Source organism: Blennius ocellaris (assembly GCF_963422515.1).
Source record: "Blennius ocellaris genome assembly, chromosome: 16".
Lineage (NCBI taxonomy): Eukaryota > Metazoa > Chordata > Actinopteri > Blenniiformes > Blenniidae > Blennius > Blennius ocellaris.
This window is the reverse complement of record NC_137665.1, coordinates 12,716,437-12,739,015: the sequence shown is the minus strand read 5'-3', so window position 1 is coordinate 12,739,015 and position 22,579 is coordinate 12,716,437. Positions and strand designations below refer to the sequence as shown.

General features: G+C 39.7%; 4 protein-coding genes across 8 annotated transcripts; 2 read left to right on the top strand and 2 right to left on the bottom strand.

Annotated features, from left to right (window-relative positions):
• Window positions 1-1,801: 1,801 nt before the first annotated feature.
• Window positions 1,802-3,712, top strand: mpg (N-methylpurine DNA glycosylase; the record flags this gene model as incomplete). Its single annotated transcript, XM_080511970.1, has 3 exons — window positions 1,802-2,002; window positions 2,598-2,802; window positions 3,022-3,712. The coding sequence occupies 3 exons, from the start codon at window positions 1,802-1,804 to the stop codon at window positions 3,387-3,389; spliced, it is 774 nt and encodes a 257-aa protein (XP_080368096.1). The 3' UTR covers window positions 3,390-3,712.
• Window positions 3,713-3,886: 174 nt separating this feature from the next.
• On the bottom strand, window positions 3,887-17,409 carry nprl3 (NPR3-like, GATOR1 complex subunit). 5 transcript variants are annotated; one of them, XR_013936969.1, is made up of 15 exons: window positions 17,362-17,409; window positions 16,238-16,442; window positions 16,061-16,130; window positions 13,816-13,948; window positions 12,421-12,495; window positions 11,048-11,201; window positions 10,834-10,915; window positions 10,603-10,740; window positions 9,258-9,414; window positions 8,441-8,547; window positions 8,216-8,345; window positions 6,471-6,660; window positions 6,177-6,369; window positions 4,243-4,460; window positions 3,887-4,033 (listed from the first exon to the last, which is right to left on the bottom strand). XR_013936969.1 is itself a non-coding variant. In XM_080511402.1 (14 exons), exons 1-14 carry the CDS (start codon window positions 17,392-17,394, stop codon window positions 4,295-4,297), a joined length of 1,833 nt encoding a protein of 610 aa, XP_080367528.1. In that variant the 5' UTR covers window positions 17,395-17,409; the 3' UTR covers window positions 4,109-4,294. The 5 variants fall into 5 exon arrangements, 4 of the variants coding, with proteins under 4 accessions (XP_080367528.1, XP_080367529.1, XP_080367531.1 ...); XM_080511402.1 differs by lacking the exon at window positions 3,887-4,033 and having other exon boundaries at window positions 4,109-4,460; XM_080511403.1 differs by lacking the exon at window positions 3,887-4,033 and having other exon boundaries at window positions 4,109-4,460; window positions 10,834-10,912.
• Window positions 17,410-18,730: 1,321 nt separating this feature from the next.
• Window positions 18,731-19,354, bottom strand: LOC308140826 (hemoglobin subunit beta-like; the record flags this gene model as incomplete). The annotated part of the gene is made up of 3 exons (XM_080510767.1): window positions 18,731-18,859; window positions 18,948-19,170; window positions 19,263-19,354. 3 exons carry the CDS (start codon window positions 19,352-19,354, stop codon window positions 18,731-18,733), a joined length of 444 nt encoding a protein of 147 aa, XP_080366893.1.
• Window positions 19,355-20,864: 1,510 nt separating this feature from the next.
• On the top strand, window positions 20,865-21,505 carry LOC308141945 (hemoglobin embryonic subunit alpha-like; the record flags this gene model as incomplete). Its single annotated transcript, XM_080512215.1, has 3 exons — window positions 20,865-20,965; window positions 21,056-21,263; window positions 21,377-21,505. Exons 1-3 carry the CDS (start codon window positions 20,871-20,873, stop codon window positions 21,503-21,505), a joined length of 432 nt encoding a protein of 143 aa, XP_080368341.1. The 5' UTR covers window positions 20,865-20,870.
• Between the last annotated feature and the right edge of the window lie 1,074 nt (window positions 21,506-22,579).

Genomic DNA, 22,579 nt, shown 5'->3' with positions numbered 1-22,579 from the left:
TAAGTTACCATCTAGCATTTGTGAAAAAATACTTAATCTTGGAAAAGATTTATCCTTTTGTGTAAGAAGACAAAATAAATGCAATCACTTAACAGTAAAGTTGCAACTAAGAAATAAGCTGCAAAAGACAAATGTTCTTATTATTTATGTTATGTTCAAACAAATGACATGAAGATAAACACAGAGCAACTTTTAATCATGAGAATATTGGTCCGACATTTCACAACCATATTTTAATCTTAATCCGGGTTTGGTTCAACCTTCATCCAACTGGATATCATAACCACATTGGCTTTGGACAATTGGCTGTTTGCCTCCTCAGCAAAACGTCCCGCTGTAAATTATAGCTTGTGTCACAGCCATGTCACACACTGTTAGCCCTCCACTGAGCCACATGGACCCACGGCGCTCGGGGCCAAACTGGCGCCATCCACTTCCTGGGCACAAGCAGCAGAGAGCACGGGGGCTCTATTTATAACCCCTGATTATCCAAATGAAGCTGAAAAGATAAGACAGCAGCAGGAAAAGGGCACAGGTTCTGTGCTTTTACACAACTATGTGACTATGAGACTCAGTCACAAAGAAACTTGGCAATGACAAGTCTGTGATTTTCATTTGGAAATAGGAATTCATCAGTCTATTTAGACAAACATCATTTGAAAGCCAGGATGATTTTTAGTTTCACACCTGCAAACTAAAAAAATATTTAAACATTCAGGTTAATATAATGTGCAAATGAAAGGATGGGCGTGGTGGTTTAGTGGTTAGTACATTTACTGCAATGCATGATGATCTGGTTGTGAAACAGGAAATACTCTGGAAAAAAACTTTTAAAGTCACTGATTTGGCTCCCTGTGCATTTCAGGACTGACTTGAAGATTTTATCTTTAGTTTATAAATGTCTTAATGGTCTTGGGCCTTCCTTCTGGGGACCATTCTGGGAGCTCTGCACTGTGGTTTACTGATCGTGGTGTGGGCTCAATTTATAGTAGGCTATGTGAAGCGCTTTGTGCTACAACCTTTGACCCACCTGGTAATTGTGACCATGAATTTCTTGCTGTGAGGCTGGGTTGCTCCTATTAGATTTAATTTGTTTCAATAAATGCAAACATTTAAGGAATACAGATGTTCTTCTTTGTATTAAATCAGGTAAAAACAATTAAAAGTTCATTACTTTTAGATAAGCAAGCTATGTTTTTGCTGCACCGGCTCAATCGAGATCAGTCTGATTATAGGCCTCTGACATTAAATGAATTTGATATTCCTGCTCTGACTTGTATGTTTCAATGTGTTCTTCATTGAATGGTATAAAAACAGAAACAGTACATGGATTGAGACTCCAGAAACAGATTAAATGGATATTCTTCTAGGCTGTTACATAGCAGTGGTCATATCACATTGAAACATAGTGTGACAATGATGAGCTTGTCTGCTGACAACACATATTAGCAGATTGAAAACCCTCCAGGGTTTCGAAAATAATAAAGTGCTTGCTATATTTCATTTTATGTGGAATTATATGTGACTATATGTACGTTTTAAATCATGAACATGAAAAACATATATTGACGGATTGGGGAAAAACTGCTTCTCGGATTTAGCCATACATCCACTGCTTATCATTTGTTCATCGTTTGGTCCCGGTGGAAAATATGCGCGGTCCCTTTAAGAAAAACAAAACAATAGCATACTTCCGGTATCGAGCGTGAACATTGTAGTGAGGCGCTGTAAAGCACTGCTGTGTTGAAAAAGATAAGGTGATCCTGTATAAAATATCAAAATAACCAGATATTTTAAGGTTATGGCCGGTAGGAAGAGAAAGCTGCAGACAGCAGCGCCAGCGGGAAGCTTTAAAGCTAAAGTTTCCCACCCCGGGCAGACGGAGCCCCTGGCGGGGGGCGAAGCTCCACCTGGGGAAGGATGGAGCGACTCTCACCTCAGACTGGGGCAGGACTTCTTCAACCAGCCCTGTATCACTTTAGCCAAAGCATTTCTGGGAAAGGTAAAACTTCTTCTTTTTTTTTTTTTTAGATGTCCATGTCTTTGAAAAATACGTTTCCAGACCCCAAAATAATTTTTTTTTTTAATCTTTGCTGGGTATTTGATTAGAAAACGTGACTTAGTCATTACAGGTGTTTAGTAACGATGGCTTAATGGATTTATTTCCTCACATAAATATGCTGTTTTAAGAATTATGTTAACGATACTTTGAATCAAGCTGCTCTGGACATGTTGCAGGAAACACATATCACTTATTCGCCTTCAATCTCTGTTCTCATTCAGTTGTTTGACACAGCAGCTCAACTCTTGTTAAGTAACGTGCATGACTGAGTGTGTAGATGTACAGGAGTTGTCTGATCATATCAGGTGGAAAGACTAACTTTGTGTCTATCTGATCAATTTGGTAGAGGGCCACACTCAGTTGTTCCCATTCCTTACACCTGTAACAAAGTTTGAAATACACTTAATGTAGTTTGAACCATTCTTTTTCATATTTGAGCTAAAACTGTTCTTTTTGTACATTCTCCCCACATCAAATACGTCTTGAATTCTGATCATGAGGATCCGACTTGGTTGTCTTTTCTTCTTCCCTGAAGGTCTTGGTCCGTCGGTGTGCGGACGGCACTGAGCTGAGGGGGAGAATAGTGGAAACTGAAGCGTACCTTGGGGGCGAGGACAAAGCCTCCCACTCAGCTGGAGGGAAACGCACAGAGAGGAACACGGCCATGTTTTTGAAGCCGGGAACCATCTATGTATATACAATCTATGGCATTTATCTCTGCATGAACGTGTCCAGTGAAGGTAAACGCTGCAAAGATGCCTCGTGTACACACACACACATATATATATACATGGTACATGCAGTTACAGAAATGAATACAACGTTGAAAAGCCCGTTTGGGTTTGCTCACCACTACATCATCACTGTCGGTTTGTAATTTCCACCATCAGTGGGTGAAGGGCGAAAGAGACAGAATGGAGCCTCGCTGACTGATGCATATTATGTGTGGTGTTGCTCAGGGGAGGGAGCCGCCGTGCTGCTGCGCTCGCTGGAGCCCCTGCAGGGCCAACCCGTCATGAGACAGCTGAGGGCAGCCAGACGCAAAGAGGGAGCCCCTCCGCTGAAGGACAAGCAGCTCTGCAACGGACCCTCCAAGCTGTGCCAGGCTCTCGATATACCCCGATGCTTCGACCGGCGAGACCTGGCCTCAGATCCCGAAGTGTGGCTGGAGGCGGATTCAGACGCAGGTCCAACAAAAAACCAGGATGTGGTGTCAGCGCCGCGCGTTGGGATCGAGTCCCACGGGGAATGGGCGAAGAAGCCGTGGCGCTTTTACCTTCGCGGTCACCCCTGTGTGAGCGTCGTGAACAAAGAGGCAGAGAAATGATTCCTGTCTGGAAATGTCATGAAGTCCAACATTGGACAGCAAAATGTCCAAACTCCTGTACCTACTTCTGCCATCTGCTCCCTATTGCGGGAACAGCACGTCGGTACAAAAACAACTCGCGTTTGTTTCGCCTTTCTACATAAACTACAAACATTAAATGAAGGCCACTAATGGATTACATTTGCGTAACTTGGAGGGCTTTTTAAAACTCAGATTTGGGAATGACTCCATGTCTGACTGCCAACCAATTGTTTTATGTCTTTTCCAAATTGTGAGCCGCAGTTTATTTAAAAACACTGAATTTCTGAGCCAAGTTCTACTTGAAAGCAAACCGTCAGCATTTAAGACGGCTCCAGAGAGACACATTATTAAAACTCAGGATTGTATCCCTTTGTGCTATTCTGTGTCGTTATATCCGTATTTTTTAATAAACATTCACACTGGTGAAATTCTGCTGTAAGTGATTTCACAGATGTTTGGATCGCTCCGTTTCCCTCGGAGCAGAAGCAGCCTGTCTGATGTTTAGACTCCTTTCTCTCTTGCCGTCCGTCTTTCCCCACCTTTGGGATTTCTCCGGAGAGGTGGCTGGAGGTCTGGAATGGTCATTACTCACTGTGCCCCTTTGGACAGGTGATCCGACACATCTGGGATGAGGAGAAAGCCACAACAAGCCCTCCGATATTCACAGTGAACCATTAAGACAGGTCTAATATGAACCAAATAATTTAATAATGTAAACAAACATTTGTCTCAAAGAGAGAAAAATCTTTTTTCTTTTTTTTTTAAGATCACGTCAGTCAGAGTTTGAGAGCAGATGCATTTAGCCGAGATGCTCGCTGCAGCTTATCATCACCTGCTCTCACAGCGACATGTTCTCCAGTTCGTGAGTTCCGACGCCGTCTCCGCTACTCCATGGGAGACTGAAAGATTGAAATAATGGGATCTTCGTGGTTGGTCACCACCAGGACGCTGCGGAACTTGTCAAACAGCGTCTTGAGCTGCGAGCGCCTCATGTTCTCGTTGTACATGATCTCTTCCAGGTGGTGATGTCCCCGGAAATAGTGCAGCAGCCTGGAAGCAGCCGAAAAGAACGAGACGAATTGAGAGCTCAAGTTACCGCTCTGTGAGTGCAAGTGGAAAACAGCCATGAGATGGGAGGTTTGTTTTTTTTTTCCTTCCTCTGAGCACATGGGTCATTACTGCCCAGCAGGTAGCAGGCAACACTTCTCACCACATTGTCAAGCTTTCTCGTTTCTATTCTCATTATGAATTCTACTAACAGCTGTCAAACAATCACTTTCTGCCAATAATTTCCAATTATGATCTACGAGTGCGATTTAAGTCCAAAGCATTGTAAAAATGTCTTTCTCCTCCCGGAGAGGCAATGCTTTACTGTGATTTATAACACTGAGTCACAGCGAGCACAGTACAACTGAGCATCTGCTGAGAGGCCGTCACCGACAGCACAGCAGCTACTACTTCTAACATCTCAGTCGCAATCAGTTTCAGAGTCTGACATCTACATGCTGGAACAGGAGAGATACGTTGTGCACCTGCTGCATTCTTGTGTTTCAATCCAATGTGCATCTAAGCAATAAAAAAAAGAATAAAAATCCTATAATCAAAGAAATGGCCAATAAGATGATATAGAGATGCATTGTAGGGCAAAGTGGTAAAATACAAAACAAATGGTGATTACTTTCTAATAATATAGGCCATAAATCAGGTTTTAATAAAGTGTGACAATGAGTTCGCCCTCATTGGACTTCATTGTCAGACTCACACACTCCGCAAGCTTTGTCTCAATCTACTAATACTTTCTGCTCAATTGATTTTTAGTGTTTTTCCTCATTAAATGATATTAACAGCTATTGGGAGACCTGTGTAAAAATAATAGTGCTGGTTGGTTGGATGCTTTCAATTTGAAATCTTAGGGATGGTCTAATTTTCTTTTTAAATTTTAATTCATTGTTTCCACATATTTTAAAATCGACTTTAAAAATGTGTGTTAAAATAAATAAATAAAACTATTCCTTGTCATTTTGCACTCAATTTCTTTTTTTTATCAGGATTTCTTCTCACAAAGTAAAAGGAAGCAGGATCATGCTGGGAGAAAGCCTTCAACTGATCAAAGAATCATTCCTGCTGCTGCTCCCGCCTACAGTTTCCTGCATCCAGAGGCCTTGAACACCACTGATGGAGATGTTAGAAGACATCAAGAGCAGAAAGCAGACTGTTCTCTCTTGGTTAAAGGAGGCTAAAACAATTGGGATTAAAAACGTCTCATTTTGTTTGTATCAAAGTGTCAAACTTGAGCCTTTATGTCATTTTGTGTGGCTCCCGAGAGCTTGTTCAGAAGTGGAGACGATATTAACCATTTGAGTGAGGTGTGCTACATTAAACTACAGTCACAGTGCAATACGTTTGCATGGTTTCTTTCTTCTTTTTTTTTAGTCATGTGCTGCTGAATCTAGACATGTATTCAAGTTTTTCATATTCTTAAGAAAGAAATTCATTTTACACAAACAATAAAAAGGTCAATTGCAGAGACACTTATTTACCTCTGTCATTCAAAGTTACAACCGACCCTTTAAGAACAATCATGCTGATGTGGCTTTTCGATGGAAAATTAGTCTGACACCCTTGTTTATATTCATATTCAGCCTAATTATAATTTAACCCTTTCTCAGTGGTATTTCTGTAAGTATTTCGACGACGCATTTGAAATAAAATAGATGTCATACAAGATGCATTAAATACTGAAACGCCCTACGGGGCTGCGATTACCTGGCAAACATCCGCAGGTCCTCTGGATTCTGTGCGGCGGGGATGTTGAGAATAATCTGCCTCTCGTGCTCCGACAGGCTGGCGAGCAGCGTCTCCGTCATCCTCTTGTTGAGCGGCGAGTCTCCGCCAGGCAGCAGCTCGGCGCTGGAGTTATCCATGCTGGGACTAGTTAAGGTCATGTCGTCGCTGCTGGCTGCGCGCGTGTGAGAGGGAGAGAGAGAGAGAGACGAAGACACGTGTTCGTAAATTATGCATCAACCGACACACCTGTGAGAGCGGAGGAGGGAGACGTACTCGGCGAGCCGAAGCTGAGAGCGCTCGGGGTGCTGAGGCTGCGGCCTCCCACCCGGGCGGCCAGCGGGAGGTCATCGTCCCTCAGCCCCGGCTCGTCCTCGCTGGGCGGCACCAACAGGCAGACGTACGTGTGCAGCTGGATGAGCAGGCGGCGCTGGAGCATCCACACCACCATCTGGATCAGCTGGGCCTGGTGGGGGGGGACAGAGACACTGATCAACACGCTCACAGAGGTCGGTTGAGGTTCTAATCAGCAGTGGATCCAGTTAAGAGCTCAAAATAGAGCTGCTGGGATTCTGTTCTTGTTCTCATAAAAAATGGAGGATGCAGACTTTGGAGCTGATGCCCTTTTCTCATTTATAATTCAGAAGCAACAGCTCCACCAAAACAACACGGATCCAGAGAACGCCACGTTCCTGCTCTTAAAATACACTGGGATCATTTATAGCCCTATTTAACATGTTCATATTATTAAACTCATCCCTCATCGGGTTTTTATGTCGGACTATTATAGTCTTAGGAGTGTATGCTTCAATATTTTTTCTTTTTACATTACCATTATTTAATCTATACTTCATCTAATTTTGATAAAAAAAAAAATTTGGGGGACCATTTTTAGTATACTTCACTTTTCTAGAATTGTATTCCTCTATTAGCAAGGTTTAATAAAAAAAGTTTCCAAATTAGTTCACTTTCTTCACAAAACAACGGAAACATTCAGAGTAGCACCAACGGAAGCCTCCAGACAGACCCGAGTCTTGGAGTCGCATCATATTTAATGTGAAATATGTCAATATACCCAACAACTCCCATGACCAACAGAGGCCAGACATTCTTTCATTTTCGAGGCTCGAAAAGGGTTTTTGTTTCCAGCAAAAGGCCGGATGAAATTTGTTTATCAGTTTTAAACTGGCATATGCATGCTTGAGGTTCTCAAAATATTCTCAACTATTCGATATTGATTTACAAAAACAGTAACCGCCCACAGATACTTATATACATAACTATAGAACCGTCTGAAGGAAACAGACATGTTCATGGCCTTTCTATGAGGAGTCTCATGCATGTTCTCCCAAGTAGTCCCATTTCATTCCACAGTCCACAAACACGCATTTGAGGTTAATCAGTGGCTCTAAATGGGTGTAAATGTGACTGAATGATTTGATGGGTGATGACCTGTGCAGGGTGTAATCTGACCTCTGCTGACCTCTACACGAGAATCCAGTGACTCAAGAGGTTTAGATGGTCAATTCCTACACCTTTAACCTGATGTAAACACCCTCACATAAAAAAAACTAAACAACAAGAAAGCAGCCCCTCTGAAGTATTCATGGAGCAGCTTGTAAAAAAAAAAAAAAATAATAATCTTTTGGACATTAAGATAAAAAGCTGTCTGCTTTTATGTTTCGCTGGCGGTCATGTGCTTTCTTCGTTGACATGGCCATGTGCTTCTTGTTCCTCGTGACTGAAGACTCAAAATAGTGAGGAAGCACCTCTGGTGCTACATGAGGACAAGCAGGTGAAAGGGAGTAGATTATATCTCGGCTATTTAAGAGAATCAGCTGAGGCAGAAGCCAGAAACACGAAGAAAATCATATGACACACGCACAAGCAAGATCAACATTCATGCATCAACAAGATCATTTACCAGGTCACTTTTTAATTGATTCCAAATTATCCGACACACTTCCCACTCGCTGTAATGGTACTCTTTGCTTTGATTGCAGCAGCCGCTTTAATCTCACCTCTTGTGCGGGAGCTTCCAGAGGGTTTCTGAACTCCGCCAGCGAGACAGGCAGCGAGAACTTGGCCAACATGGAGGGCAGATCGTGACCCGGAAACTGCTGAGCAAACTGCTTCGCCACCGGGGAGTATCTGTTCAGGGAGAAGTGACATTCATCACTCCACAACACGGAGAGCTGTAGGGACTGGGAACGGCCAACTGGCGGACGTCCATCACGGCTACTCACAGGGAGATGTTGGCATGAGGAGAAAGCATGTAGACGTTATTCTCACACAGAGGGTAGATGATGATGGCTTTGCCCCAGTAAACCAGGTGAGCCGCAATTTGAAATATCTGAGGAAGAAAAGCGATTTACTGAGATTTTTATTTTTATTTTTAGATTAAATTAACATGATTTAAGTGCACAAAATAAAAATAAATAACAGCACTGTTACTGCATAGTTTCTCAGATTGGCATGACATATTTCGCCCACTAGATGGCAGCAACAAATAACTTGTTTCAAAGATGAGCGGAGATGCAAAGAAACTGAAAATAAACTGTTTGGACGTTACAAAACTGCTTTGATCTCACTTTCTTCATTGTTTATAATATGTATCTATGATATAGAATTGTTCTATTTATATTTTTACCACTTCGTTTTCCTTCTTCCTTTTTTTTTATTGCTATTATGTCGTAAGTGCTGTTATTACCACTAAATATTGTATGTTAGATAAACATTTCTATGTTCATTGCACTATTTGCATTTCACTGCCATACTTGTATGTGACGAATAAAAATCTAATCTAATCTAATCAATCAATGGCCACAAATATAATTCACTGAACACACTATAAGTGTATATGTTTAATTCACAATGTCCACCACATATTAACTTGATCTCTGTTATTGTCATTAAATTGGCATTTTCTTTCTGCATTATACTGTATATGACCTCTAAGGTATTCTAAACAATCACTCCATCCTACATTTGTGCTGCTAAATAAGCTCAATCACAGATATACAGTAGATTTGTCTATAATTCTGATCAACACATTAAATGCACCTGAAGTAAGGCCAGATCTGCATCCTGAGCGAGCTGCTGCAGGTTTTTCACCGCTGAGCAGGTTTTGATGAGGCGCACCATGGCAGGGGAGCAGTCCAGAGGAAGCTGGCTGAGCAGAGCTTTCTCGTTCTCCAGCAGCAGTAGGGCGTGGTATGGTCTGCAGGAACACATGTAGGAAAAGTCCACAGAGATCAGACTACGACTTCAATGCAAGTCACAAAATATCTGCTGTACTATCAAATATCAACAAAAAAATTGAAATAATCAATATTTCTACACATGTGGGACCATTTCTTTTTTTTTTTTTGGGGGGGGGGGGGGTTACTTTTTCAGCTTCAAAACACTTTTTAGAAACAGAAACTTGGATGTCTATCATATTCATATGACAAGGAGCCACTAGATGGCAGTATTATCCACAGAAGTCTTCACATTGTTTGTTGAGCAGCTTGGAACACAAATATAGAAACATCTAAAATGTCTAAAATGTCATTTCTTTTGCATTGATTTCAAATTCAAGCTGTGCAAATGTCTTATATAGAGGGACAATGTTCACAAACTGAAATTGTTTTTCTTTTGATTGTTATTAATTTAGTTTATAGGTAATATGTATCAAAAGTACAATATCTCAAAAATGTGAATGTCTCATTAAAAGAATTGCTCTTTTTGGTTGCACAGAAGCTATATTTATGACAAATTAAAATTTGAAAAGCCTTCAAACTCTTCAGGTAGCCATTTGTGAGTACATGAATAAATGACTTCAATAATAATCTATGTTCAGACTGATCTATGATGCTTAGCGGTCAATAGGTGGCAGTACAGCACACAAAGAAATGGCAAGGCTTCTTGAGATGATCTTAACACAAAGTAAAGCTTAGGTGTAAACAAATAAACTAAGAGGACTTAAAGAAACACGTGAAGTCAAATATTACTGAAGCAAGTCGACTGGGGTAAACACCGTATGGAACATCTGCACCAGCCGATTGAAAGGAACTTCAAATAAAATGATATTTTGCTCTCAAATGAACTGTTTTCTGTGGGTGGTCAATTGAGAGAGCGGGTCTTAAGGTTTTTAATGATATAACTCCTCAGTTTCTACATGACTGAACCCTTATTTTACGCTTATTTAAAGAGATTTAAGAACAAAATTCTGTCCACTTCCTGCATGTGTGAATACTTGAAGAAGGAGGCTGCTGGTGATAGCTCATTTTTAACATCACAGTGCAAACCTGCCAATTGGGATTTAACTTTTTTTTTTTTTAGCTTCATTTCACATACAACACTGTACAAACATGTATGATTCCCATGTTCTGACATGCAATCAAAAACAATCTTCATGTAAAGATACCTGATAGCTTTGAGGCTGCGCTCTAAAGCCTCTGGGGGAATATAGTTTCCACCAATCCTGTGGATCTTGTGCGGTAAACAGAAGCTGACCTCCAGCCAGCTGTTGATATGCAATCGCACCACTCCAGTTGTACAAAGGCTGAAAGTCATTGATGCACATGTCAGGATACAAGCAATGTAAAGAAATATATACCAAAAAAAAAAAAAAAAGGATGTTTACTCAATCACACACCAGTCGTAAGCCTCCTTCAGGTCCCGAGCCAGCTTACATTTTGGAAGTATTTGTCTAAACGGCGACTGCGGGCTTCCATCTGCTGACATCAGGAGAAACAGTGAATACTTTCAAAGTATCTTCTATATTATAACACAACGTTCTGCTATAATGTACTGTGACAGTGGAAAAGCTTTAGGCCTGATGTGAATTCTAAGCTGGGTGTGCGGCTCACTCTCTGTCATGGTGGTGATTTCCTCCTGGACGGCCAGCATGAGTTTGGCCTCTCGGGTCAGGTACTGGCAGCGACGCTCCTCGTGCTGCAGGGCGATGGCGATGCGACGCGACAAGTTGTGCATGCAGCTGATAACAGATGGGTCCGCGTTTGCCTGTGAAGGTGAATAGATCAAACAAAACATTACAGATGGATTTGAAAATAGCATTTGGTTTATAGGAACATCAGAAGTTTCTTTCTCGATCAGGGGTGATCTGGGTCCATATATATTGTACAATCATGGTATAATAAACTGTATATAATGACAATTTAAATTATTTTCCTTTGCTTTAATGCAAATGAGCAAAAACAGTTTCCAAAATTTTTCATATTTATTGTATGTATTTGTATTTTGTACATTTTAGACATGTCTGAAACCAATTAAAAATAATTGAATGTAATATTTTACTTAATTATTAAATCAACTTGTCAAAATCAAGAAATTACTTTACATTTACAAATGCGTGGAAATCCTGACACTCTGCAGCAAACAAACTAAAGTGGGAGTGATTGAGGAGCGAGGATAAGTTGTCCCTCTGCCTTGTGAATGGAGAAAATACATAAAAGGTTTTGACAGTGCATGAGCAACCATGAGTTCCACCAAATCAAACTCTTTTGCACTGATATTTTATTGCACATTGTTCAGCGTCTTAAAATATTTTCACAGAACTGCATTCTTCGCAGTGCAAAAATGCAGGAGGACTCTACATGTGGAGTGGGCTCACTTAAAGCTTAATTCACTCCTGAAACTTGGGATTTACCTGCAGGCCGGGTTGGACGCCAGTCTGGTTCTGACCCAGGAGCTCAACATCAATTCAGCAATGACCATTTTCTTATATTATTTTAATTGGCAATATCAACAAACGACTTATAACATGAAATGAACAGAGGAAATATCCAGTATTTTACTACTGAACTCATAGAGACTGTTGTTGTTTTGTAAGATTCCACAGCATAAATGTATCTGTTCCCAGGCAGATATTACTGACAAACCATGACTGAGCACTTTTCACCTGGTTTCTCAGCTGTACCGCCACCTCCAGGGTACAGTGACTCAGCATGGGCTGTGCCTGGTTTGTCAGCATGATTAAGCAAAATGAATTGGTCTCCCCTCCCCCCCCCCCCCCCCCCCCCCGAGTTCCATGAGCTGACAGATAGAGTATATCACTCCTACACACCCCCTCCCTTTCACAGAAAACACAGATTAACACAAGAGCCAAGTGTCCCACCCACAGTCAGCTCGCTCGACTTAAACAGAAGACATTAAAATTTAAATGTAAAGGCCACATTTAACTTGGTGGTGCCATTTTAAGAAACACAGGGAGTTTCCATACCCGTAGTGCGAACACCACATTGAAGAGGATCATCGTCGGCATTTCTCTCTTAGGTGAAGGGTCTGTCTTTGAAACCTGCACAAAAGCAAAATTTAAAATTTCAGCTCTAACAGGAATACATTTATTTAAGAAATCATGAGCCCTGTTAAGTTCTTGTTACTTTGTAGATTTAAAAATGTTTTTAACTGTATTAAAAAAGGAAAAAACAGCTCCCAGAACTAAACAAAAAACTTAAAATATGCAGAGAAACAATAAAATAAAAACATGATAAGTGAGAGTTTAACATTAATGTGGATATTTTTTTAAATGTGGAACTGTGTCCACAATGTGGGTGACTGCAATCTAGTCATTTTATTTATTTATGTATTCATTCATTTATTTATTTATACCAGGCAAAAGCATTCCACAGTGGAGCTCAAGGGAAACAAAGTCATCACATGGCTCGCGACATGTCATATCAACATACATTCAACATAAATTACATTTTAACCCTAAGACACTGTACAAGTTGATGTATTGCATTTCATCATGACACTTTATTCCCCTTGGAATAATCATCTCGGTACCAGATGCAGTGCACAAACACCTCCCAGCAGGGGGCGCTGCTGAAGTGCTGATCACATCCAAACGTGAGTTACATTTGGAGTTTCACTTTAAGGACAAAAAGCTTCATTGAAAGCCTCCAAATTATTTTTCACAGATGTCACCAATTTTTTTTTTTGCATACATGCTTGAGACACTTTGATTTCATCAATAGTACATCTTATAAGCAGGGGTGGAAATAACAAATTAGAAATACTCAAATTGCTGTAACTAAGTAGTATTTGTGAGTATTTCTAAGACTTTAATTTTTTTCCTTTGAATACAATAAACGCTATGCAGTCTTTAAAGTCTTTAAAATGTTGGGTTCACCCACAATTTGATGTTGTGGATTTTTGTTTGAACAATATTTAATATTTTTCAAATAATGAATGAACATAATTATTTAAAGAATGATTAATAAGGACAACACAATATTAATTATATGTTGAATATTGTTAGCATTATGTAGCTAATATGGTTATTTTAAAATAGAATTTTTTAATAAATTTTCTCAATAAAACAAATTGCCATAATGCTATGAATATAACACATTATACACAAGGGGATTGAAATCAAATTCCCACTATTGACGACGCAATACAATTTTCAACTGCTAAAAAGCAACTGATGAACATGTTGGTCTTTAAGGTTGAAGATAAACGTTATATTCAACTAAAATGTGTTATTTTAAGGGTCTTTAGCAAAAAACGTGTACAGAGAGAAACTGTTGTTTTCCACCAGGAGGGGGAGGAAGTGTGTCTCATCATCATCTTAACAGGATAGAAAACGACTTGCTTCTGCTCCTCTTAGTACCTGAATGATGGGGGGATGCTGGAGGAGGGTCGGGTGACCCACGAAGCGAACATTGTCGATCTTCAGCTCAAACTTCTTCCCGCACATGTCGGACTTGGTGGCCAGGATGGTGGCGAGGATGATGTCTGAAAACCTTGAGGAGAGAAGGACAAGCTGAGTGAAGACGGCGCGCAGGGCGGCGGCGGCGGCAGCGCAGAAACACGGGAGGAAAGCCAGGAGGTTTAAATTAAGCTCAGGTGGTTTTCACTTCCCCCGTCTATGAGAGGGGTTGTATTAATCAGATGCATGTGCCTGTAATGTATTCCATCGATCAGAGTAGGATTAACAAAGCTTGTGTGGCTACTGGAGAGGAGGAAGGAGGAGGAGCAGGAGGAGGAGCAGGAGCAGGACGACAAAGAGTCCTTGCAGAAAAAGAGTGAACTCTCTGCGTCAATGAAGAATGTGCAAGACTCATGCTGGTATGACTTAAGAAACTCATGCTGCAATCAAAGGGATTCACAGTCAAGTGTTAAATTCCAGAAACAAATTAAACACACTAAGGACTTACTCCACCACCACAAACTGGACAGGTCATGTTGCCGTTGCTTCACTGTGCTTGGCCAATGATCTGAAATTTGTTCTCTAACATTGAATCCGACATGCTAGAAGTAATCAACGGAAATCAAACCTGAATTACAACATTCAAACCGATCAATTTTCCCTGAACCCAACAATAGATTCGTCCGCTACGGATTACGTACAAAGGATTTGTCTGAGATTAGGGTTGGAGATCCATACAGGTCACAAAACAGGAAAAAGGCAGGGTAAAATTAAAAAAAAGTAAAAAAAAAAAAAAAGAAAAAAAAAAGACAGGGGTGATCTAAGCAAAGGAAAGGTGGTTGAGAATGATTTGGTCTTACCCTGCTACCAACTGTTCGTCAGTTAGTGGAGATTGTTCTCTGAAATGGGAATTGGGCCACAAAAAAGGAAGGAAAAAAAAAAAAAACAAACAAAAAGGGAAATTGCAACACACAGTTGGGCGAAACGCAGAAAAAAAATGGACATCAAAACAGCCCCAACAAACATGTATGATGAACTGCACTCGGGCTGAATTGTCTCGACCGACTGACAAGCTGTACGCCGCTGGACTAAACCGTTGTAAACACGTTAAGTTCCAACCAAGTTCACAGAGCTGCTCCTTGAATATCCGTGAGATTGCCTGGTTCGTCTCATACTGTGGTTGATTTATCACGTATCCTATGTTCTCCTTAGTTAGTAAGACTCTTGACGTTGCCACAGCAGAAACCTTGAGAAAAGCTTTTGGTTGACATTGCATTTAGAACCATTCCCAGAATGTAACAGAACTATTTTATGCAAAAACATAAAGTTTCAAATTATCCCAGGAAACTCATCTCAATACATCATAAGACATAGTGAGGAAGAGAAGCTCATCTGATTTTTTTTATTTTATTTTTTTATCTGTGTGGCACCAACATATTATATGGATTATTTGCTTTATTCGCCACAGCGCTTTGTTCTTGTCATCTAAATAGTCAAAATCAGTATCCATATAGTTTTCTAAGTTATTACATAAAAATGATATGAATTCATCCTGTGGCTGCTTTTTGAGTTCTGTGAAGCAGGCAGCATAGGGTAAATTTAAAAAGTAGAAACAAACACATAACGTATAACATTAGAAAGTCCAGACGGTTCAACTCTATTGTTGGAAACATGAAGTTCTCATGTTTCATCTGCCTCAGTCACACTGACGAGACTGGACTTGTTTACCTCAGCGAAGTTATCTTCAAAGTTCAGTCCAAGATCATTTAAACAGTCTATGACTATATTTTTGGAGCAGCCTGTCAAATACCTTGAAATGCTTTAATTGCTGCATATTTCATTGAGCGTATTCATGCTTCATTACGTTTTTTCAGGTCATCACTGAGCTTTTCCACCTTTGATGCTAATCATTTTGCAACACTCTCTTTTATTCACTGTTGATCCAAGAAAGCTTGATAGGCTTCAACTAAAGCTCAGCTTTTTATTTTCTACCAATTCAGAACAAAAAAGAGCATTAACAGGCACGATATCTTCATTTGCAATTTGTGCAATATTTTGATTTATTCCCAGCATGAAACTTCATAAAACTGTATTTTCTGGAGAGACAAAACAAATCATACAAGCAAATGGGAGGAAAACATAATGAACATAAGAAGCTCACTTGGAATTGGTTATGCGACAATTTACTGAAGACCTAAAAAAGTACCTTGAGTCACCATCTTGATCATCGAGACCGTCTCCAGTGGTGTTCAGTGCATAAGGACTCCGTTGTTTTGCTTGTGGGAAGACATCAGTAAGAGTTAAGTCATTGTCATCAGCATAAGACTCTAATTGTATGACTTATGTGGGAGTGACTGCTTCTCCCTGCCAATGCTGCTCCTACCTGAGAGAGAAGACGGCCGGTCAGCGACTCTCTGAAAAGGGTATCGAAACAGCAGTTTGTTTCCTCGGCTGCCGGAGCTGACCAGGATGACGCTGATCGGGCTGGTTTTGTCGCCGCCTCTGTAGCCGCTGTTCTGGGACTGCGAGTGCACGGGCTTGCGGTCCTCCGTTAACCCGGCGGCGGGGTTTAGCATCATGTTGAGCATCTGAGAGAGAGAAATGATCCAAAGATATAGTCACACTGGATGGTATTACACTGACCTCCAGTACCACTGTGAGGAACCTGGGAGTTACTTTTGACCAGGATTTATCCTTTAACTCACACATTAAATCTGGAATAGAATTTAAAATCCTTCTTCTAACTTATAAAGCTCTTAACAACCAGGGCCCATCATATCTTAAAGAACAGTTAGTCCCATATCTCCCCAGAAGAACACTTGGTTGTCAGAGTGCTGGTTTACTGGAGGTTCCTCGGTTTCCTGAAAGTAGAATTGAGGCAGAGCCTTCAGCTCTCAGGCTCCCGTCTTTTGGAACCAGAGCCCAGTTTCAGTTTAAGAGTCTGACATAGTATGTACTTATAAGGCGAGACTCAAAACGTTTTTATTTACTAAAGCTTAGTTAGAGCTATTTCAAAACACTGACACCCCCATCCACCCACCTGCATTTCTCTCTCTACCTCCCTCTACCCGAACCTGGGTCAGTTTCTTGCCGATGACCCAAATCAAGGTTTGTATCTCCCCCAATCTACCTCTCTGTCTATTCTATCCTCCCCTCTCCTCTCAACCCCAACCGGTTAGCAGAATGCCACCACCTCCGAGTCTGGTTTCTGCAAAGATTTCTTCCTGTTAGAGGCAGTTTTTACTTTCCACAGTCGCAAATAAACCTCTTTGCTCACGTGGACTCGTTGGGTTTTTCTCTTTTCTCAGTTAAAAGCCCCGAGATATGACTGTGTTGCGTTTGGTGCTATATAAATAAAGTTGAATTGAATTGTTAGCATTCCTGCTAACTGCAATCGACTTTACGACAGAACGTTAAACGTTGGCTCCGCTTCAACTGCAGCTCTCGTTAATGTTAATATGCCTCATAAACCCACTTTAAACGCATAAGAAGTTAACTAATGCCTACTTTGAGGTCAGATCCGTCCTGGCGCACGTTCATCACCCACAACACTGTTTTGCGTCCCTCTAAAAAATGTTCCGCGGCAACAAGGAAGTGTAATGTCAGTTCCCACTGCTTGCCGACTACGAAAATTAAGAATAAATCTTAATAATTAAAAAAGTACCTTACCGATCTATTATTGTTTGCAAATATATGCAGACATTTCTTTTGGAGTTGCTTATGCAATTGAAACGCGTTTTATTAGTGATGTCAATTTAAATGTAATGAAACAAAAATCAGTGTGATTAATGCTATTACCAAGAAGAGAGCATACAAAACACAAATCTCATATTTGTTTGACAGTACAAGCAACAGAGCATGCTGAACTAAACGTACCAAAATGGATAAATAAAAACAATATTGAATAGTTTCTTCAATGCGTCATAAATTAATTAAGATAGGTATTAAATTAGAAAAATTAAATTAAATTAAATTGAATTGAATTGAATTGAATTGAATTGAATTGAATTGAATTGAATTAAATTAAATTAAATTAAATTAAATTAAATTAAATTAAATTAAATTAAATTAAATTAAATCAAATTAAATCAAATCAAATCAAATCAAATCAAATCAAATTAAATTAAATTAAATTAAATTAAATTAAATTAAATTAAATTAAATTAAATTAAATTAAATTAAATTAAATTAAATTAAATTAAATTAAATTAAATTAAATTTAATTTAAAAAAAATTGTTAAAAAAGCTGCATTTCTTGCACTAAAATTGTTTGTCTCCAAGTCAACATACCAATTTTACCATACCATTTTGTTAATCAAATTAACAAAAAAGTTAATTGAATAAACAGAAACAATTAGCAATGAATCAAAAAGTGAAATCGCGGATTGTCTTGCTTTGGGAGTTATAATAAATTGGCAGTTAAATATTTTCAGCAACATTTATGAAAGACAGTATAGTAAATATTAAATGGATACCACTTTACTCCTATTAATATATACGCAAAAGGTTTACTGAATAAAATTCACCCAGAAAAACTGAACAGATGTTTTTCCTTGAGTGCAAAACATATTTTATTAATCATTCTGTTGATCTTAGAGCATGATCAAACCATCTGAAAAAAGAAACCCCCACATTAATTTATATTACACTTTATCCCTTTCTTGTCTCCTATACACAGTGGAGGAATTAACTACATGATCCCCTCCTGAATATGCAAGTTAGCCCTCTGTAAGTACGCAATGTATGTGGTCTGTGGACTAAAACTGACAAGGAAGAGAGTGCCTGGTGATTAAAACAATGTATTTATTTATAGCCATTTGTTATGATATGGTGAAAGAACAAAAACAGATCATGTGAGGTCCTCTGCTGGAGCTCCTCAGTAGTACTGTCTCTGCAGGGAGGACACCACCACGTTGAGGAACTTCTGAAACGCCGCCTGGGCGTCAGCTGTGAAGTCTTTACCCAGCTGAGCAGCGATCACGATGGTCAGGCAGTCACCCAGGAGCTGCAACACAACACAGCATGCGTGAGGAGAGGGTCTTCATGTCACTCAGTTTGGATAATAACACCACAGTCGTCCCTCATAACGTTACCTTGAAGTTTCCGGGGTCCACATGCAGTTCATCAGAGTGCAGCACACTCAGCTCTGCATATGTGGCCTTGATGTCGTCCATGTTCTTCACAGCCCGCTCCAGACCCTGCAGGACCACTTTTCCATGGGCGGCCACCTTCGGGTTGGACGTGATGGCAGCAGCATTGTAGAGGTTTCCAAAGCTACCGAAGTACCTCTGAGTCCAGGGGTAGACCACCAGACACCTGAGGACACACGTGGAAACACCCACAAGTCTCACTTCTGGAGATTTACCATCACAGTACCCAAAGAATTAAAGTGAGGAGCAAAGTGTCACCTGGTAAGAGCAGCAGGACCAACGACACCATAGTCGATCCTGGAGAAGATGTCCTGGATGGTTGCTCGCTCAAAGTCTGTCCATTTGACCATTTTGGCTGTTTGGATTTGTTCCACTTGACCTGTGTTGGTCAGCCGGAGCCACAGGAGGCTTTTATAGGAGCTGTGAGATCCTCCCATGTATGCAGCCGGGTGGAGCTGGAGGTGGTACAACTACTTTATCTCAATCATACGATGACAAGTGTTCAGTTGTATCAAATCTAACAAACCGTTTGTAGTAATGAATCATTTTTTCCTCCATTGTCATGAAAAAAGTTAGGTTTTTTCATGGATATTGACACGTGAAGCACTTTTAGTTTTTTCTTTAATTTGTGTAACCAAAATTACCAAAGACTGATTATATTTCAATTCAGCTTTAATCTATAAATACATTTATTTTATCGTCTTTCTTTCTCTTGATTTAACCTTTGCACATGAAGTTATGTGAGAAATCATTTGAGGAGATATATTACTGTAATGAAATGAACAAATCAAGATGAAATGGTAAATATAAACACTAATGAAAGATAATCTGATAATTTTATAATGTAGCAATTCATGCAGCTATTCATGCATTCATGAGTTGATTTTTTTTAATTGTTTTAATGAAAAAATGAAATGAAATGTGTGTGTGTGTGTGTGTGTGTGTGTGTGTGTGTGTGTGTGTGTGTGTGTGTGTGTGTGTGTGTGTATGTGTGTGTGTGTGTTAATAAAGCATCCTCTATTGATGTATAATGGTAGGTTTGACAGGGCGGGTGTGTTCTATCTGGAACTGGAGTTCCTCTGAATAACTGTGAGTTTCTCAGACTGGACATTCGAAGGATCTCCTGCTTGAATGTTATCAGTGCAGGGTGGTCAGTCCTTATCAGGAGGGGCCACCTACACCTCCCAGTGAGACCAGGAGGCGTTCAGGGAACAGGTTTCAATTAGACAGCCATATTTGTTTTTTCCTGCAGAGTAAGCAAAAGTTAGAAGCGATTTCTAACATCTGCAAAACATGATGGAGTCAATTTGAGATTAAACGCACCTTGACTCTCTTAACATGGACAATAAAAATGCACAACTTGTATTTAATGAGTTGGAAATGTTAATTTTAAGCACATGTCTAATTCTTACCACATCTCGCTTAACTTGTCAGAGAATCAATGCACTTTAGATATAATAACAAGTAACTTAACCATTCAGTTCTTTAATAACAATATTTTTTTTTCGTTTTTTTTTTTTATTAAAATACTGTAAACATTTTTGAATAATCATGTCAAATATAATGTTCTGCTTGTACAACGTCTGTCCTGGAAAAACTGAGAAAACATTTGGGTCGAAAAACTGCTCTGAATTTGGTGGGAAATTATTCTACCAGTTTGACAGGAGAATAAAAATGAATTGATGTTTGTTTGCACATACTTTATGTTTTTATCTGGTCCAAGTTGTATCACATCCTCTGGCTTGTGTCCAGAAGAGTCCGGCCTATCTTTTCGTAGGAGGTCTGGGTGTGACCCGGGTCCTGTTTCACCTATAAAAACCCTCACAGCTTCTCGACTTCAAACCAACAATCAACCAAGAGATCAAGATGAGTCTCAGCGCTAAAGACAAGGACACAGTCAAAACCTTCTGGACCAAAGTGGCGCCCAAAGCGGCGGACATTGGTGCTGATGCTCTGTCCAGGTAAATACAATTCCACGGCTGATAAATGCTCTTTGTGCTTCATTCTCTCATTTCTAACTGGCCTTTTCCATCTGTGTGTTTCCCCTCCAGGATGCTGGTGGTGTACCCGCAGACCAAGACCTACTTCTCCCACTGGAAGGACCTGAGCCCCGGCTCTGCCCCGGTGAAGAAGCACGGAGCCACCGTGATGTCCGGAGTTGCTGATGCTGTGTCCAAGATCGACAACCTGAGTGCGGGTCTGGTGGAGCTGAGTCAGCTGCATGCCTTCACCCTCAGAGTGGACCCCGCAAACTTCAAGGTACATCTCATTTCAATTCGACAACCAACTTTACAAACTCGAAAATTCAACAAGGACGCAGTATTTTCTATTTAATAATCTAAAAATGATAAATAATTGTTTTCTCTTCACAGATCCTGTCTCACAACCTGATGGTGGTCCTGTCCATCCAGTTCCCCAGTGAGTTCACTCCTGAGGTGCATATTTCCATCGACAAGTTCCTGGCTGCTGTGGCTCTGGCCCTGTCTGAGAAGTACAGGTGAACTGCAAACAGCAGCATGGAGCTGCATGCTCTGTCTATGTGGTTATGAATAAAATATCAAAGACTACAAGAACGCATTTGTGTTTGTTTTTGTGAGCTTATTCTCTTTGTTGGAAAGAAGTTTGAATTCTTTCATTTTTATAAGCCACAACAAAAGAAAATAGACGTGTCTCATGAAAAATGACGCACAAGTGATAAATCAATGAAGCAGCCCATGAACCCCTCATGGCATCTGAAAAAGAAGGAACTTCAAAAATCTAACATCACGGAAAAAAAGACGAAGATTAAAAAGTATGAGCAGTACCTAAGATGTAATTCAATAACATGTTATTTATTACAGTTAGGTTGAAGATAAGTTTGAATTAAAAAAGACAAGCAATGTTAAGAGTCCCCATCAATATGAAACATATTGGTCCTGATTGTTTGACTAAATTGAAGATTAGACTTCTTTTTTTTCTTTATTTACTGAATAAAAACGGTGTTTGAAAACATTTTCTATATCAGACTACTACAAGCTGATGAATTTGTTTTACAATTGTTCCTGTTGTTTACCCATTTCTGGTTTGAGCTGTTTTAGTGAGTTTAATAATATTTTACCAAGTATATACATTTTTGTGATTTCTTTTCTTTCGTTGATGTTGACTGTTTCACAGACATTTCATCATTTGCATTTAGCCATTTCAAACATATTGTCTTATTTTAACATTCTTACCTTTTTAAGCTATTTTAGCTATTTAAACAGTTTAAGACATTTTAGTTCAGTTTCGTAGTTTTGTTTCTCCTGTTATAGTTTTGTTTTTCTAACAATTTTAGCCATTTTGGCTGTTCCCTTGATCGTTTTTCTAATGGTTTGTCTTATTTTATACATCTGATCCATTTAAGGATGTTTTGCTGTTTTACCTTCTTTCCACTATTTTGAATAATTTTAGATATTTTATATAAGTTTCCTTTTGGGCCTGGAAAATAAAAAGAGTCATTTGAATAAAAAAAAAAAAAAATTAAAAAAAAGATGTTAATGTATTGTTCTCAAAGCCTCAAGAACCTCATTTGAGGCAACAGGTCAAATTATTCCAAA